The 15,537-nt window shown below is 52.7% G+C and overlaps 1 protein-coding gene across 4 annotated transcripts in view; it reads right to left on the bottom strand.

Annotated features, from left to right (window-relative positions):
- LRSAM1 (leucine rich repeat and sterile alpha motif containing 1) overlaps positions 1 to 15,537 on the bottom strand; it is a 39,922-nt gene that overhangs the window by 4,455 nt on the left and 19,930 nt on the right. For 3 of the 4 annotated variants that reach the window (XR_006710026.1, XM_045468423.1, XM_045468425.1), the window contains 10 exons: positions 15,393 to 15,532; positions 14,434 to 14,478; positions 12,412 to 12,482; positions 9,208 to 9,307; positions 7,749 to 7,836; positions 6,687 to 6,761; positions 5,177 to 5,257; positions 3,559 to 3,654; positions 1,520 to 1,618; positions 741 to 872 (listed from right to left, as the gene is read on the bottom strand). Coding sequence is in view for 3 of the 4 variants with exons in the window: in XM_045468423.1 (XP_045324379.1) it covers positions 741 to 872; positions 1,520 to 1,618; positions 3,559 to 3,654; positions 5,177 to 5,257; positions 6,687 to 6,761; positions 7,749 to 7,836; positions 9,208 to 9,307; positions 12,412 to 12,482; positions 14,434 to 14,478; positions 15,393 to 15,532 (927 nt within the window). In the remaining variant the exon portion in view is untranslated. The remainder of the gene's footprint in view (positions 1 to 740; positions 873 to 1,519; positions 1,619 to 3,558; positions 3,655 to 5,176; positions 5,258 to 6,686; positions 6,762 to 7,748; positions 7,837 to 9,207; positions 9,308 to 12,411; positions 12,483 to 14,433; positions 14,479 to 15,392; positions 15,533 to 15,537) is intronic. The other variant, XM_045468424.1, reaches the window with a different exon arrangement.

Raw genomic sequence — 15,537 nt, 5'->3', positions numbered from 1 at the left:
ACACGGTCCCTTGGGAGGCAGAGCCCCTGTGCAGCCCTCCAGAGCCTCGGTTTCTGGGCCAAGGGACAGGCGACACAGCAGCAGAGTGGTAAACGGCATGGACTCTGGCACCAGACCACTCATGCTCGAGTCCTGGCTCCGCTGTGTGACCTTGGGCAAGTTACCACCTTGCTGTGTCTCAGCTTCCTCATCTGAAAAATGACAGGGATGAGAATACCCTTCTGCCTGGGTTGTTGGGAGGGTTCAAGGTGCTAGCACTCGAGAAGCGCTTAGAATAGCACCCGGCGCAGGCAAGCGCTAGAGATATGGACTGTCATTATTTGGCTCATTTGAAGAGTAAATGAAGTAACGCAAGGTGCTCAGCTCTACCCAGAAGCAAGCAGGTTCAGGAAGTGCTGCCATGCCACGTCTGCAACACCACGGCATGGGCCAGGGCTGGAGCAGACCTCCAAGGACTTGTCTTGGGCCCACAACGTGAAGGTCCAATCTGAGCGGGTGAGGCAGCCTGGGGTCAGAACTCACATCCCTGGATTTTCTTAGGCAGATGGCGTGCAGGGCACACGCAGGGGGTTAGGGACCGATGGGGTGGGTGTTCTGGCCACCTGGAAGCAAGCGGACCCTGGACCACTGGGTAACGGCAGACCTCACCAAGAACCCCACCAGAGTAAGTCGACTCTCGGCGGATCGGACAGCGGCCCGGTTCCCCCCTCAACCTCCCCTGAGGGGCTGCTGCTTCCCACCTTGGCCAGGTCCCCAGGGCTCATCCGGCTCAGCGTGTCCAGGGAGATGCGGTGGTGAGCAAAGATGGGCAGGTAGTGTTCAGCTGACAGATCCACCAGGAGGGCCGCCAGCTGGCGTTCCATGCCTTCTTCCTGCAGGACAGACCCACAGGGAAGCTGAGCGCAGGCAAACGAGACCTCGTGACTTACAATGGCAAACAAAGGCTCCGGATGTACTTAGGATGGGTTTCCTTGGTATCTTTCCTACAAAAATGCATATGGAAGTAGAGATAAAGGTACTAGGAAGCTCACTGCCACTCTATCTGGAAATGGGAACATGGTGAGCAATCAAGTACCTATCAAGAGGAGGCTGTTTAAAATAATGAGGGTTCATCCAGATACTAAATGCTATGGAGTTGTCTAGAAACACTGAGATGATCTATTAGGTATACGCCTGGCGAACTGCCCATTATTAAGAGAAAAAAGCAATTTGCCAAAATTGTATGTATAGAACGACTCCATTAAATTTTATCGAAAGGCAAGACAAAAACCAGCGTGTGTGTGTGTGTTGGGGGGCATCTCCGTCCCGCCCACGGCAGGTGTCTGTAGGCAGCTCCTGTGGCCCACCTGTGTTGGCCTCTGACCAGATGAATGCACCCGTCCTCTCTTTTCTGTCCCTCCAGGGCTTAGCACACTTGTCTCCAGAAATATGAACAGAAATAAACTAGAAAGATCAAGAACCCAGATATCACCAAGGCACAGGAGGGCTCTCGGGAAGGGTGGGTGCCAGCAGCCCTTACCTGCAGCTTCAAGGACAAGGGTTTCTGGTTCAAAAGCCGTTGATACTGAATCAGCCAGTAATTTTCCTGCCTGGTTTCACTTTTGGCTTCTAACTCTGTCTGCCAGGGACAAAACAAGTACCATCAGCTATAAATCAGTAAATAAAAAGTCTAATGACCGTGGCAACTGTAAATGATGCTCTGGGCAGGTGCAGGGAGTGGGGCGGTGTTTGGTAATTTACAAACGATGTTCCCAGCCACCATGGCCTCACTGTTTAAACTACTGAACGGGAAAGGCAGGAAGTCCCTCTACCCCCGTTTCTGCTGTGAGCAACCTCAGCCAGGGACCATCTGGGGGCGGGGCCTGAATCTGGGCTGCAGACACCTGGCACCACGCTCTGCAGGCCCCCTACTTGGGCTCAGGAGCTTGTGACAGGCAGGGAGACAAAATAGGATTCTAAGGACAATATGAGCTTCTAGAATGGGCTTCACCCTTCTGACAAAGCTAAAGAATTAGCCAAGGTACTGAAACAGGTTCCTTCATTCCTCCATGAACAAGCAGTCACCGAGTATTGTTCTAGACCACACATGGTTCTAGGCGCTGGGGCCAGGGCTGTGAACAAAGGATACTAACAGCAGCAGTGAATGTTTTCAGAGTGCTGTGTGCCAGACCCCACTATGCACCGAGATGCCATTTTCCTTAATTTGCACAGCTCTGGTTGGGGGGGGGGGGGTGCAACTGCACAGGTGAGAAAAGAGAGGTTCAGAGTGACCAGGAACCTGCTCAGGTGAAAGCTGCCCGTGGTCAGGGCCAGGACTTGGACACAAGTCTGTTTTGCCTTAAGACTTATACTCTGAGCAAGCCAGCCAGGAGCCAGGACTGTGGCCACACGGTGGGGACCAAATAAGATGTGGGCTGCAGGACTTCAACACAGGCATTTCCCCCATCCCCTGGGGGGGGGGGCCTGGCTGTCCTTTGGTGGTCCCTCCCAGACCTTGTGGAACTGCTCCCCTCTGCTGGTCCCTACCCTCCCGGGGCTGCAGCCACAGCACTCTTCTGGAGCCCATGACCCTGACAGTCACCATCTGCTGAGGTGGTTCTTCCTTCCCTGGATGGGAGTCCTCTGAGGCCCCTTGAGGGCAGGAGCACAGGACCAGAGCACATGGCAGCTGCTGCATGAGGCTAACGCACTGTTCGCACGTTAATGCAACTTGCAGGCCATGGCAGTAGGAGATGGTGAGGAACAGGCAGCTTCTGACTGGCCTCAGCACATCACAAGGGCTGGTGGGGGGCTGTGGAAGCTGGTCTCCCTCTTCCCTGCACTCTGCAGGGGCTCTGCCCACAGGAGCTCAGAGGATGTCTGGAGCAGCGAGGACACCATAGGAGCGACCGAGTCTCTGAGCCCCAGCTGGCGGGCCTGGCCTCCGTCTCCACCACTCAGATGCCCACAGGGTCTGGTGAAAATGACCCCAACTTGCCACCCCTAAATGGGGCTCTGCCACTCTGACAATGTGGCAGCCTCAAACCCATTTGGGTACAGGGGACAGCTGGGTATCTCCTGTCAAAAGCTTATTAAACAGCCTGCCCTGGACACAGAAAGTCCTCTCCTGGCCATCTGCCTTGAATGAATACTCACGGCCATTGTCAATACTTAGCTACAAAGACAGCACTGCTCAGAAAAGTGAAAAACTGGAAGTAGCGTGAATTCTGGGCAAGAGGCTACGATGGCCCATCCAAACGCAGCCTGGGAGAGCGCAGAGGACATTTCAGAGACACGAAGAGAACGGACGCAGAGAAGCTAGTTCTAAAGGGATGTGCTCCATCTGAGGCTTACACAGAACATCCACGCACAGCTTATAAAGATGCATCGCGGTGTTTAGAAAACACACATCCAAATGTTAGCATTCGAGAACTCTCGGGAGGGAGATTCTTTTCCTCTGTACGTCCCATTTTTTCTCTGATGAGCCACTATTACTTCAACAAAAGCGCTTCTAAGAATGGCAAGCGTGTTTAGGGAAAGCGAACCCATGTGCGACCGGGACGCAGAAGCCGAGCGCACCAGGATTTCCCGGAGCTCTTCCTCCCGCTGCGTCTTCTCCTTGAGCAGCTGCTGGAGCAGGGAGCTCAGGGCCCAGCGCTGCTCTGAGATCATCTCCTGCAACACAAGAGCAGGCCCAGTGCCGCTGGAAGTGCATAGCTCTGGCGCCCAGAGTCCCCAGGGAGTGGCAAGTCCCACCCCTCCCTGCCTTTTCCAAGCCCGGCAGCAGGGACCCCACAGTGGGCCCAACTCAATTAGGTTGAGCGCTGGGGGACACAGCCAAAGGGCCCCTCTGTCTGGGCATCCCCTCCCCATCTTCTCCCCGTGGGGGGTCAGGCCAGGCATGGGATCTAGTGACTGACGACAGTGGAATGGTAAGAAACATCAAACAAAGGAAATGATAAGCCACAGGTGTGTGACTGCAGTCTCATGGACTACAGGCAGGGCATGTGGGCAGAAGCACAAGCAGGGCAGGTTGGGGTGTATCCCCGTAGGAGTCTGGAAGGCTCTCACACAGATGGAGGCACATGCAAACTGGAGTGAAGCCCTCGCCTACGTCTGTGTTCCACTTGTTTCTTACTCTTGGAAACCCATGAAGGCCCCCCCCAGATGGGAGCCCCACAAGCTCGAACGGCCAGGAGACATGGGTACCTGCCAAGTACGGTGGCTGTGTCTTCTCTGAGAGCTACCCCAACCCCCTCCTCTCTGAGGGCCACAGCAAGGCTCCCAAAGGGCCTTGCGTTGGTGAGCTCACCCCTGTGGGGTGGCCCTGTGACGCAGGCTGGGCCTGAAGATTATTTCATTTTACGGAGGGGAGAAACGAAGGCCTGAGAGGGGAAGTGACCGAAGGTCACACGGCACACCTGTGGCAGCCCACAGACCAGGACTATAGACCTTAGCACGCTTTTACTGAGTCGAGAAGCCAGGGGACAATTTAAGACTTGTCTGCTGAGGACAGACACAGGGACAGACAGGTGGCTCTGCTCAGAAGCCTGGTGTGGGGCACAGGTCCTCACACATCATTAATCAATCCCCTTTGGGCAGAAAGGGGTCAGAGAAGGGCACAGTCCAGCCTTCTTCCCCTGCCTGCCCAGATCACAAAGCGGGACTACACTGGGAGAAGGCCCAGGTCCCGGCCACACAGTCCAGGACACCACCTGCTGGTCCCTGCTGCCCCCACACTATACAAGCAGGACACCGAGCCCAGGGCTCCCAGAGAAGCCACCTGCAGGGAGTGACACACTAACAGTTGGGCACTTTCCTCCAGACATCCTTGGGACACCAAGAAAGCTCCTTCCCCAGAGGATGTCAAGCCCATGAGTTGAACCAGCACCCTAGAAGCATGGCTTAGAGAGACAGGGAGCTCAGCAGTGACCCTCCTTCAAAACAAAGGGATGGAAATGGGTCTGGGTGAGCCTTGGCAATGAAACCCTCTTTCCTCTGACCCTCCTGCTGAGCAATAGGCTGACCTGACCCTAACCTTGGCCTGTGCTGAGCTCAGCCCCCAGGCTGTGCTCCCATCACAGTCACGGAGAAGACCATCTGCCTGTTGGGGAGCGGCTGCTGGGAGGGAGGCATGGGGGGCCCGGGTGGGGATTTCCTCTGGGGCGGGAGGGACAGGCCAGGGAGCCCTACGTACCTGCAATGCCTCTGTGTCCAGGGACTTCCTCTTTACCTCCAGCTGTGTCAGCTGCAATAACTCAGTTTCTATTAACTTAATCTAAACAGAAGACGAGACAGGGTTTTTTTTTTTAATTCACATTAACCAAGGTCCGAATCTGTGCTGCTCTCTGAAGGCCAAGTGGGGTCTAAGAAACCTTTCGAGGGGCTCAGGAATGAAGGGGACTTAGGTGCCTTGGGAAAGCTCTCAGTGGGAGTTTAAAATAATCAGCTATTCCAGGGCCCCGAGCACTTATGGGACACGGACAGGCCTGTCCTGGTGAACTGTTGTTCAGGAGCTGATCGTAGGGCCTGGACCACAGAGGGTGCCAAGAGCTTATGATATGGAGACGGGCCTTCCTTTAAGGTTCAGGCCAGAGTGCAGACCAGACACAAGTCCTGAGTGCTGTACGCATCCGACTCTCTCGCTTCCTGTAACTGCCATCACAGAGGAGAGCAGAGGGTAACGGAGGGGACTGTGTAATACTGTAATACCATTAATGGTAGTGGCTGATGCTTACGGAGCATTCTGTGTGCGAGGCCTGTGCTGTGTACTGTATCTGTGTCATTTCATCAAATCTCCTCTGGGTATTAGGAGGTATTCTGGTCTCCATTTTATAGATGGGGAAGTTGAGGCTCAGTGAGGTTAAGTGACTTGCTCAAGGACACAGAGCAGGTCAGTAAGTGAGCCCTTTCTCGGGGACGTCCCTGCTCAGGGTCTGAAGGGGAACAGGTGGCCTGGTGGGTCAGAATCACCCACAGTGAGGATGTCTGCGGGTCAGACCCCATAGCCAGCGACTCCTCTGCCCTAAGCCTGTGACCTCTATGGTTCTTGCCCCTAAGTTCCTGTGGCCCCAACCAACCCCAGGTCAGAGGAATGAGCTTCATGTCCGGCAAGGTGGGGTTGAAATTAAAGAGGGAAATAAAAAGAGAAGTTGGTTTTGGCCAAAAAGGAAAAGAATAAAAAGAAAAAAATACACATGCAAAAATGTACAATTCAAAGTGTGCCAAGTAGGATGTGATGACCACTCCCGAGACCTGAAAGCCGACTCCGTCTCCAGCCTGCGCGCCCATGGTCCACCGCACCCTCCAGAAAGCCCAGAGGGTCCAGCAGAGCCTGCAGGTTGCCGGCAGAGCTGGGACCTCAGCACATCCGCCCTCGGGGACATCGGGACCCCTGTCTGCCCCCGTGGGACACCCCATCCACCCTCCAGCTTCTCCACCTGAGCTGACAGAGGTGGCCGGGGTGAAGCCAACTGCATTTCCCCAGCAAGGGGGTCCTGTCTGGAGTGTGGTGGGTGCAGAGGCCGCCCAGGGGCTCCAGGCCGCAGTCGGGCACTACCCTTCCCGTCTGCCCAGGGCGTCGTGGGAAAGGAACCGGTCACATCTGGGGAAGTCCACTCGCTGAGCCAGCACGGGAAAGAGCCACCTATGCCGTCCAGGAAAGCACGCAGGAAAGGGGCGGCGGGGGCACCGCCCACAGCACCCACCTGCTTCCTGATCTGCCGGTGCATGAGGTCCTTCTTCACCTGCAGAGCCTCAAACGCAGCCCTCTGCATGGCACTCTGCAAGACAGCAGGGGCTGCTCAGCAGGTGCTTGGCAGCCTCGCCTTCCCAGTGGCTCATGCCAGGGGAAGGCTCAAAATCTGCTCAAAAACACTTTAACGTAGGACTACCCTGCCTGCTAGCAAGCACGTGACTTTTCAGCTCGCTTGTTCGCATTTCAGAGACAATACTTATGAAAGGCTTATCAGCGCCAGATGCTACACTCAGTGCTGCTCCTGCATCGTACACGGACTTCCCACAACCAGTGATGTGGGGGCTTTTTACTGCCCCATTTCACCGATGAGGAAGGTGAGGGAGCAGATGGAAGTGTGCACTCTGGAAGAAGTCAAGGCGCCTCAGTGCTCTCTTGTGGGCTCCACCCCCACGGCGTGTTCACCACATCCTGCCCCTGAGGGGTCCTTACGATGGAGCCACACAGCACGGGGAGTGGGTGCCTGCCAGGGAAATGGGGAATGTTTCTCTAGATCTCCATGATCAGAAAGCCACCCTCCTCTCCCTTTCTCTGCCCCCCCCTTCCTGAGTCTGTACATTTCTAAACGGACTAAACACCTTGGGTCTTAACAAGCTCTCTAAGGACAGGGCTCCATGTCGATTTCTGATGCTCTGCCCCAGACTCCCTGTGCCCACCCCCCGTTTTTTTTTTTTTTTTTTTAAAGTTTACTTGTTTTTGAGAGAGAGAGAGAGCGCGAACGAGAGAGCACGAGCCAGCGCACGCACGCACGTGAGCCAGGGAAGGGCAGAGAGAAAGGGAGACACAGAATCGGAAGCAGGCTCCAGGTTCTGGGCTGTCAGCACAGAGCCTGACGCTGGGCTCAAACTCACGAACCGCGAGTTCATGACCTGAACCAAAGTGGGAAGCTTAACCAACCGAGCCCTCCAGGCACCCCTCCCTGTGCCCACCTCGAGCCCCCACCCTCACACCCTTGTACCCCTGCTCCCACTCGAGCCCTGGGCCCCCCACCCTCACACCCTAGGCAAGGGCTCACCTCCTGCAGGATCTGGCTGATGGCTTTGTTCTGATCCATCTGCTGCCATGACAGTATCTGCTGGAATCGCTCATCCATTTCGGCCATGCTGCCAGAAAGATAGCAAATTAATTCACTCTCTGAACATTTTCTGCCAAGGACCTTGGAGATCAAGACAAGCCATTTACTCATTCAAAAATACTCAAGAAGGACCCGCGGGGGGCTACACCCCGGGCTGGGCACAGACACAGAGTTAGTCTGAACAGCGTGGCCCTAGAGGGAAGGCGATGGGAGTCCGTGTGTCTTGGGACTTGGGAGAGACCATCTCCGGGTCCGCTCATCCACCCCTCCATCAGAATCCCCTCTACAATGCCCTTTGAAGTGGTGGCCTGGCCTCTGCCATATCACCACCAGCATGGAGCTCCTGACCTCCTAGTTGAGCCACTCCGGCCATGAGAAAGCTCTCCTGCTGGGTCAAAACAACCACATCTCACCGTGGGCCCCCAGCATTTCTCGCCCTGGTCGTGAATCTCCCCTTAGAACACGTAGAGTGCTTTGGGCACAAAAATTCAAACCCTGCATCCTCACGTATGTCCATACTTGGGCATAATGTTGGTTTTGAATTTATTTCAATCCTTCAACAACTCCAGAGGTAGGTACTGTGACTTATCCCTGTTTTTCTGATAAGAAAACTGAGGCTCAGGAGAGAAACTAACTGGCCCAGCACTTCACGGTTACGGACAGAAGAAATGGGGCCTGAATGCGGGTCTGTCCACCACGCTCCTAAGCGTGATGTGCTACCACCAAGAAAGGAGGGAGAGATGCTCCACACCTCACCTCTGTGAGGACACAGGGGAAGGTGGGGCGAGGGGGTGGGGGAACACAAGGCAGTCTGTGCTCCTGGCCTGTCTCCTGAGCCCCAACAGCTTTGCTCCCCTGGCTGTGCTGGCACATGTGGCTCCTTCAACAGACAAACCCACAGAGATGTGATGAACTTGGACAGCTGGACCCCAAGCTGCCACCAGTGTGAAAGCGACTCCATTAGCATCCCCTCCAGGACACCCTGCTCCCAACCCACACGGACGATCGATCACACCCTCGCTCTGCCTGGGTTTGAACCCTGGCTCTACCACTTGCTAGATTTCCTTGGGTGTGTCCCACAGTCTCTCTGAGCCTCAGCTGTTGTGACAAAACGGGGCTAGTAACAACATGGTCCCTCGTAGATTCAATAAGCTAACACACACCACGTGGCGGGACGCCTGGCTCACCGAAAGTGCGGGAGAAGCAGGGGTGAGCGCTGTCACTTTACCATGGCCTGACACAACCATGGGGTCCAGCTGGAAAAACCACAAAGACCAGTCACCGCCTGTCCCTGACAGCACGGCTGAGGCTGAGGCGGGAACTTCAGAGCCCAGCTCTCACCCCATGATCCTGGGTCCTGAGTCAGCACCCCAACTCAGGAAGCCTCTCCTTACCTTACCTGGAACAGGCCTGCTGGACCAAATTCTGCCTCTGGGACTCGTAGGCCACCTGGATGAGCCGGTTTGTACAGCTCTCAGTCAGCATCTGCTGCATGGCGGCTGAGGAAACACGGGGGAGTGGGCTGAGAAAAGGGCACCGCTCCCGGGGGGCCTTGGAGGGTTTGCTCATCACCCACCTCATACTTATCCTTAAAAAAACCCCACTTTTTTTTAAACGATGCAAGTAACTTACGCTTGAAAGGCTAATTGTAAAACACTGAACAGCACACACACAAGATCTTCTATCATCTATCACCCGAAGATATTAATTTTGATACATATCCTTCCAATTTTTAATAAATATTTATGGATTTTTAAAAAATTAAGATGAAAGAATTGAAAGCAGAGAACTGAACACTCGTACACTCATGTTCGTAGCACTGTTATTCACAATGGCCAAAAGGTGGAAGAAAGCCAAGTGTCCACTGATAAACAAAATGTGGTATATACACACAGTGGGATATTTTTTAACTTTGAGAGAGCACGCATGCGGGGGGAGGGGCGGGGGCAGGGCGAGGGAGTCCGGCCCAAGCAGGCTATGTGCTGTCAGCATAGAGCCCAACATGGGGTCTGAACCCATGAAACAGGAGATCATGACCTGAGCTGAAATTAAGAGTCAGATGCTCAGGGGCTCCTGGGTGGCTCAGATGGTTAAGAGTCTAACTTTGGTTCAGGTCATGATCTCACGGTTGAGCCCTGTGTCAGGCTCTCTGCTGTCAGTCCAGAGTTCACTTCAGATCCTCGGTTTCCCTCTTTCTCTGTCCCTCCCCCACCTCTCCCTTACTTGTGCTGTCTCTCAAAAACACTCAGTCAGATGTTCAACTGACTGAGCCACCCAGGTGCCCCTACACAATGGAATATTATTCACAGCCTTAAAAAGGAGGGAAATTGATACCTGCTACAACATGGATGAACCTCGAGGACGTTATGCTGAGTGAAAGAAGGCAGTCACAAAACGACAAATGCTGGAGGACTCCACTTACGTGGGGGTATCTAGAGTCATCAAATTCAGACAGAAAGTGGAATGGGGCGTTGTACAGGAGCTGGCGGAGGGGGAGGGAGAGGAGCGTTTAACGGGGACAGAATTCCAGTTTGGGAAGGTTCTGGAGATGGCTGCGTAACAACATGAATGTACTTCGTGCCACAGAATTGGACAATTAAAAGTGGTTAAAACGGCAGACATTATGTTACATATTTTACCACAATAAAAAATTTAAAAATGTCACAACCCTAAACACAACCACTTCTCATGGTCTGTCACCACCTCCCCATGTCCACGAGGCAGCGTGAGGTTTCGGCTGCAGGGGACGGTGGTGCCCAGATCACAAAAGTTTAGTTAGGTGATCTTCTATCTGGGGGCATTTGGACTCTTTTTGCAATTATTAAATGATAAACGTCCTTGCTCAAACATCCTTGTGCAATCTGATTTGATTATTTCCTAAGAATAATTTTTAAGAGTACAGTTTTAAGGCCGTGAATAAATAGGAATGTCCCTTTCTGCCTTCCAGAAACATGCTGCTGATTCACATCCCCTTTGGCTGTGCACAGGGCAGCCTGATACTACATATGTCCTCAACTACTCTGGTTATTACCTTTTCTTGCCTTTTTGTTATTTTTACCGAAATTCTTTCATTATAAAAACACATGCTCATTTTCAGGGCGCCTGGGTAGCTCAGTGGTTAAGCGTCCAACTCTTTTTTATTTATTTATTTATTTTTTTTTTAAATTTTTTTTTTTTTTCAACGTTTATTTATTTTTGGGACAGAGAGAGACAGAGCATGAACGGGGGAGGGGCAGAGAGAGAGGGAGACACAGAATCGGAAACAGGCTCCAGGCTCTGAGCCATCAGCCCAGAGCCTGACGCGGGGCTCGAACTCCCGGACCGCGAGATCGTGACCTGGCTGAAGTCGGACGCTTAACCGACTGCGCCACCCAGGCGCCCCATAAGCGTCCAACTCTTGATTTAAGCTCAAGTCATGATGTCAGTTTGTGGGACAGAGCCCTGTGTTGGGCTCTGCACTGACAGTGTGGACGGAGCCTGCTTGGGATTCTCTCTCTCTCTCTCTCTCTCTCTCTCTCTGTCCCTCCCCTGTGTGCATGCTCTCTAAATAAATAAATAAACTTAAAAAAACTACATGCTTAGGGTGTCTGGGTGGCTCAGTCGGTTGAGCGTCTGACTTTGGTTCAAGTCATGATCTCAGGGTTCGTGAGTTTGAGCCCCATTGGGCTCTGTGCTGACAGCTCGGAGCCTGGAGCCTGCTTCAGATTCTGGGTGTGTCTCTCTCTCTCTGCCCTGCCCCATGTTCTCTTTCTTAAAAATAAACACTTAACAACAAAAATGCTCATTTATAAGAAGCTAAGCAACAGGGAGGGAAGTTTGAAAGGTGAGAACAAAAGTTCCCAACACCGATACTATTCCCAATCTATTTACTGACAAATATCTTCTGGAGATGCAAACACAAGTTTTCTTTTTTCTAGGTGGTGGATAATTTACAACAGGGACGGTAAGGACACCCCAGCAGGAGGTAGTGAGGGGAGGTGGTGTGTGGACAGCGCCCGGCTCAGGGCCTGTGTGCAGCATTCTGCTCTAGTATCCAGGCTCAGGAGGATGGCGCCGTCCAAAGAGAGTCATTTTAAAAAAGGAGGAACTGACTCCTGGCCTTCCTTGGCACGTGGCTTGATCTTCTGAGCTCTCAGGATCAGACCGGAAGGCCCCCCTCATTAAGTATGGACAGTGTGGTGCCCCAGGACCACCTCCTGGGAATGGCAGGACGGGCAGCTGCCAGGAGCCCAAGTGGGGCCGACCACAGCTCTTGACAACAGAAACCCTACAGCCTCAGTGGGATGTTCACTTAGTGACAGGTATTGGCTCATCTGACCTTCAGAAGGACACTAGGGGGCGGTAACAGTCATCCTCCCCAGTTAAATTAGGGAAGAACACAGAGGCTCAGAACAGTTAGGGACCAGTAGTGCCCCTGAGGTCACAGGCTTGTTCCTGCGTTGGCCTGACACCAGGGCCCACACTCCATGTCTGGACTTTGCAGCCTCCCTCAAGGACACACACTCAGCGCCTGCCATACGTACAGAGAGAAGGCAGTCCACCCTCTGCCCCCAGTCAGACAAGCCCTGCTCCCAGGACCCCGTACCTCCCACCCGAGACTCACAGGCAATCTCACGCCTCCGCAGGTTCTCGGTCTCCTCCTGAGTGATGGACATCAACTGTTCCATCCTTATCCTAGAAACAAACAAACAAACTCCATCCATTTTTGTTCAGCAGATGTAACATTTTCAACGGGGAATCCCAGCAGATGAACGCCACCTTCTCCGGGAAGTCCTCTTCGATGTGCCAGCCTAGGCATGCTCCTGCTGGCATCTCGCACTTCCAGGGGAACCCAGTTACCGCCAGCCTTGTACACAGAGTATCTTGCATAAAAAGCTCAACATTCCCTTAGAAAAGTGGGCAAAGGACACAGACGGCCACTTCACAGATGCTTAAATGCAGGGGACCAATAAACATATGGAAAGAGATACCTGATAACTAAAGATCTTTTCACCTACCAGATTGGGAGATTAGGAAAACTGAGGACCACCCACCAGCAGCAGCAGCAGCAGCGAAGGTGGTAAAAAGGGCACGTTCATGTCCTGCTGAGAGGAGTATAAACTGGCAAAATATCTTCTGGAAGGTAATCTGGCAAGACCTACCAAGAAGTCCTTTGAATATTTCCTACAAAAATATATGCACATAAATGCATAGGGGGATATTTAGGAGATGTTCACTCTAAGACTGCTTATAATTATGAAAAACTGGAAACTTAAACGTCCACAGAGGACTAATTAAATTAGGATTTAATCATATTGCAGAATATTCTACAGCTATTACAAATAAGGCTTTTGGCATTGAAATCCATCCATGATCTAGTAAACAGAAATGAAAAAGTATGGACGTACATGCATGTTGCATGTGTGTACATCGTTCCCCCAGAGTAAACTAGGAATGGTGGCCTGGAAGGAACATCTTCTAAAGTCTCTGTTGGGTCGCATTTTGTTGGAAGAAGCATGTAATCACCTAGGCCTCTTGCCCAGGACCACAGGCTGCTCAAGGGAAGGCCACATCTGGTGCTGCTGGGCCTGCAGCAGAGCCCACAGGGCCCAACGCAGAGAGGGCACTTGGTAAGCACGAGCCAAATAAACCAATCGGCCACAACCCAGCTTGGCCTTGACCACCCGGGTCAAGCTGCATTGGACAGGTGAAGGGGCTACCCTGCAACCCCATGGGAACTCCCTGTGGGAATTCTTCCCAAGCAGCCAGGGGCCTCAAAGGCAGACACAAGGACTGCAGCTAAGTCCACGTTGCTATTTTGGGATTCCAGGGAACCAGGGGGGATTCCAGTTAATCCTGGCGGGGAGGGGGGCAAGAAGGCAAGACACAGGGTATGGGGAAAGAAGAATGGGGGGCTCGTTCCTCTCAGCTACCATCTTTCCTAATTACTGAAGCTGTGCATCTCAACGAACGGGGAAAACACGAAGGAAAAAACCCAAAGATCACCACCTCTAATTTCTGGTAAACCACTCAGGGTGGGTCCTTTTGCTTTCCGAGCACAGATACGTGCCACGTCATGAAGAAATTGTACACTGTTCCGCCTTAGTTAACTATAGCTCCCGGTTTTCTACTCCATAATGGATTGTGTTTCCCTTAATAAGAAATGGATTTTTCTCTAATTTAAAAATTTTTAATGTTTGTTTATTTTTGAGAGACAGCGTGAGCAAGGGAGGGGTAGAGAGAGGAGACACAGAATCCAAAGCCGGCTCCAGGCTCTTAGCTGTCAGCACAGAGCCCAACTCGGGCTCAGTCTCACAAACCATGAGATTATGACCAGAGCTGAAGTCGGACGTTCAACCAACTGAGCCACCCAGGTGCCCCTCTAATTTTTTTTTTACACTAGCAATATAGTTGGACATTACACATATTTTTATTTGTGTCTCAATTTTTCTCAGGAACGTACATGTGTGTTCAATTTGCAGGCAGTGATTTATTTTTAACCCAATATTCCCTAAGAAGGTGAATCTCCTTACAGCTTTAGGAAAACTTTCTGGCACAATCCTTGAGAATCACAAGACGTTATCTCCCCAGACCACTGCCTCCACCACAAGGCAACGCCAAGAAAGGGCTAGAGTGAAACACTAACCTTTCATTTTCCAGCGACTTCAAGATCTCAGAACTTTTCTTCTGCCTGTGGAGACAACCATAAAGGGTCCCTGCAGTAGTCACCTGCAGGCCTGTTTGCAACAGAACCGTTCTCCCCTTCGCTGCACTGGCTGTGCAGAGCGGGCTTAGTAACTGGCCCAGGCCCCTCAGCCCTGGAACTTGGGGCTCTGTGCCCTTGGGCCAGTTCCTCAGCCCCGCCAAGCCCCAGTTCCTCATCTGTAAAAGGGGATCATAATAAGAAGGCTTCATGGAGTATTCGTAAAGAGTGACTAAGAGAACATACACAAAGTGTTTGGCACGGAGCAGCATCCAACAAATGGTAGCTTCCCGGGACACCCTGGAAAGGAGAGCATGCTGTGCGGCACGCTCGCTCGGGCCCCACGTGACTGCTGTGTGATGGCCCCGTAAGGAAAAAGCAAACGGAAGCCTGGGAGCAACAGGGGATGTGGCACACCTGTTTCAGGAGGCTTTCCACAAGGGACCCCAACTGGACTCTCTCAGGCTTCTTTGACAGCTCTATCTGGCTCCCTCTCCCTCAAGCCCCACCAAGACCTGCTCCCAGCAGCCCCTACCTTGGAGAGCATTTGTTAAGGCAAATCTCACTGTGGGTAGAATGGCTGACCTCAAGGCAACATGTTACTTGGAACCCGAAATATTGGAGCAGGATGTGACCTCAACTCTCCTATTAAACCCACTCATTTCATAGATGGGAAACCTGGGGGGCGTGGGTCCCATGACAAAACACAGACCAGGTCATGCCCAGATTAGATGCTTTTCTCTTTGGGTTGGTGCAAATTGAAGCACCAAGATTGGACCCGAACAACGAAAACCTTGGGGCAGGAGTGAAGGCTACAGGGGAGAAATGGACCCCTGCCCTGGGCTCTTCAAAGGGTACCACAGGGGGGGAAGGTCTCTGGGTTTGCGAACTGGGGGCCTGACCTCTGATTCTCCTGCAGGAGTTTCTGGATCCGGTTGGCGATGTTCTGCTCCGTTTGCTTCAGCTGCTCCTGCAGCCGCTGACGCTCTGCATCCAGGTAGCGCTGATGCTCACTTAGGCCCTGCTCCAGCCGGGACTGCTCCTGCA

This window comes from Leopardus geoffroyi, chromosome D4 (genome assembly GCF_018350155.1).
Source record: "Leopardus geoffroyi isolate Oge1 chromosome D4, O.geoffroyi_Oge1_pat1.0, whole genome shotgun sequence".
Classification (NCBI taxonomy): domain Eukaryota; kingdom Metazoa; phylum Chordata; class Mammalia; order Carnivora; family Felidae; genus Leopardus; species Leopardus geoffroyi.
Note: the sequence above shows the minus strand (reverse complement) of the source record. Positions and strands in the feature narration are given on the sequence as shown.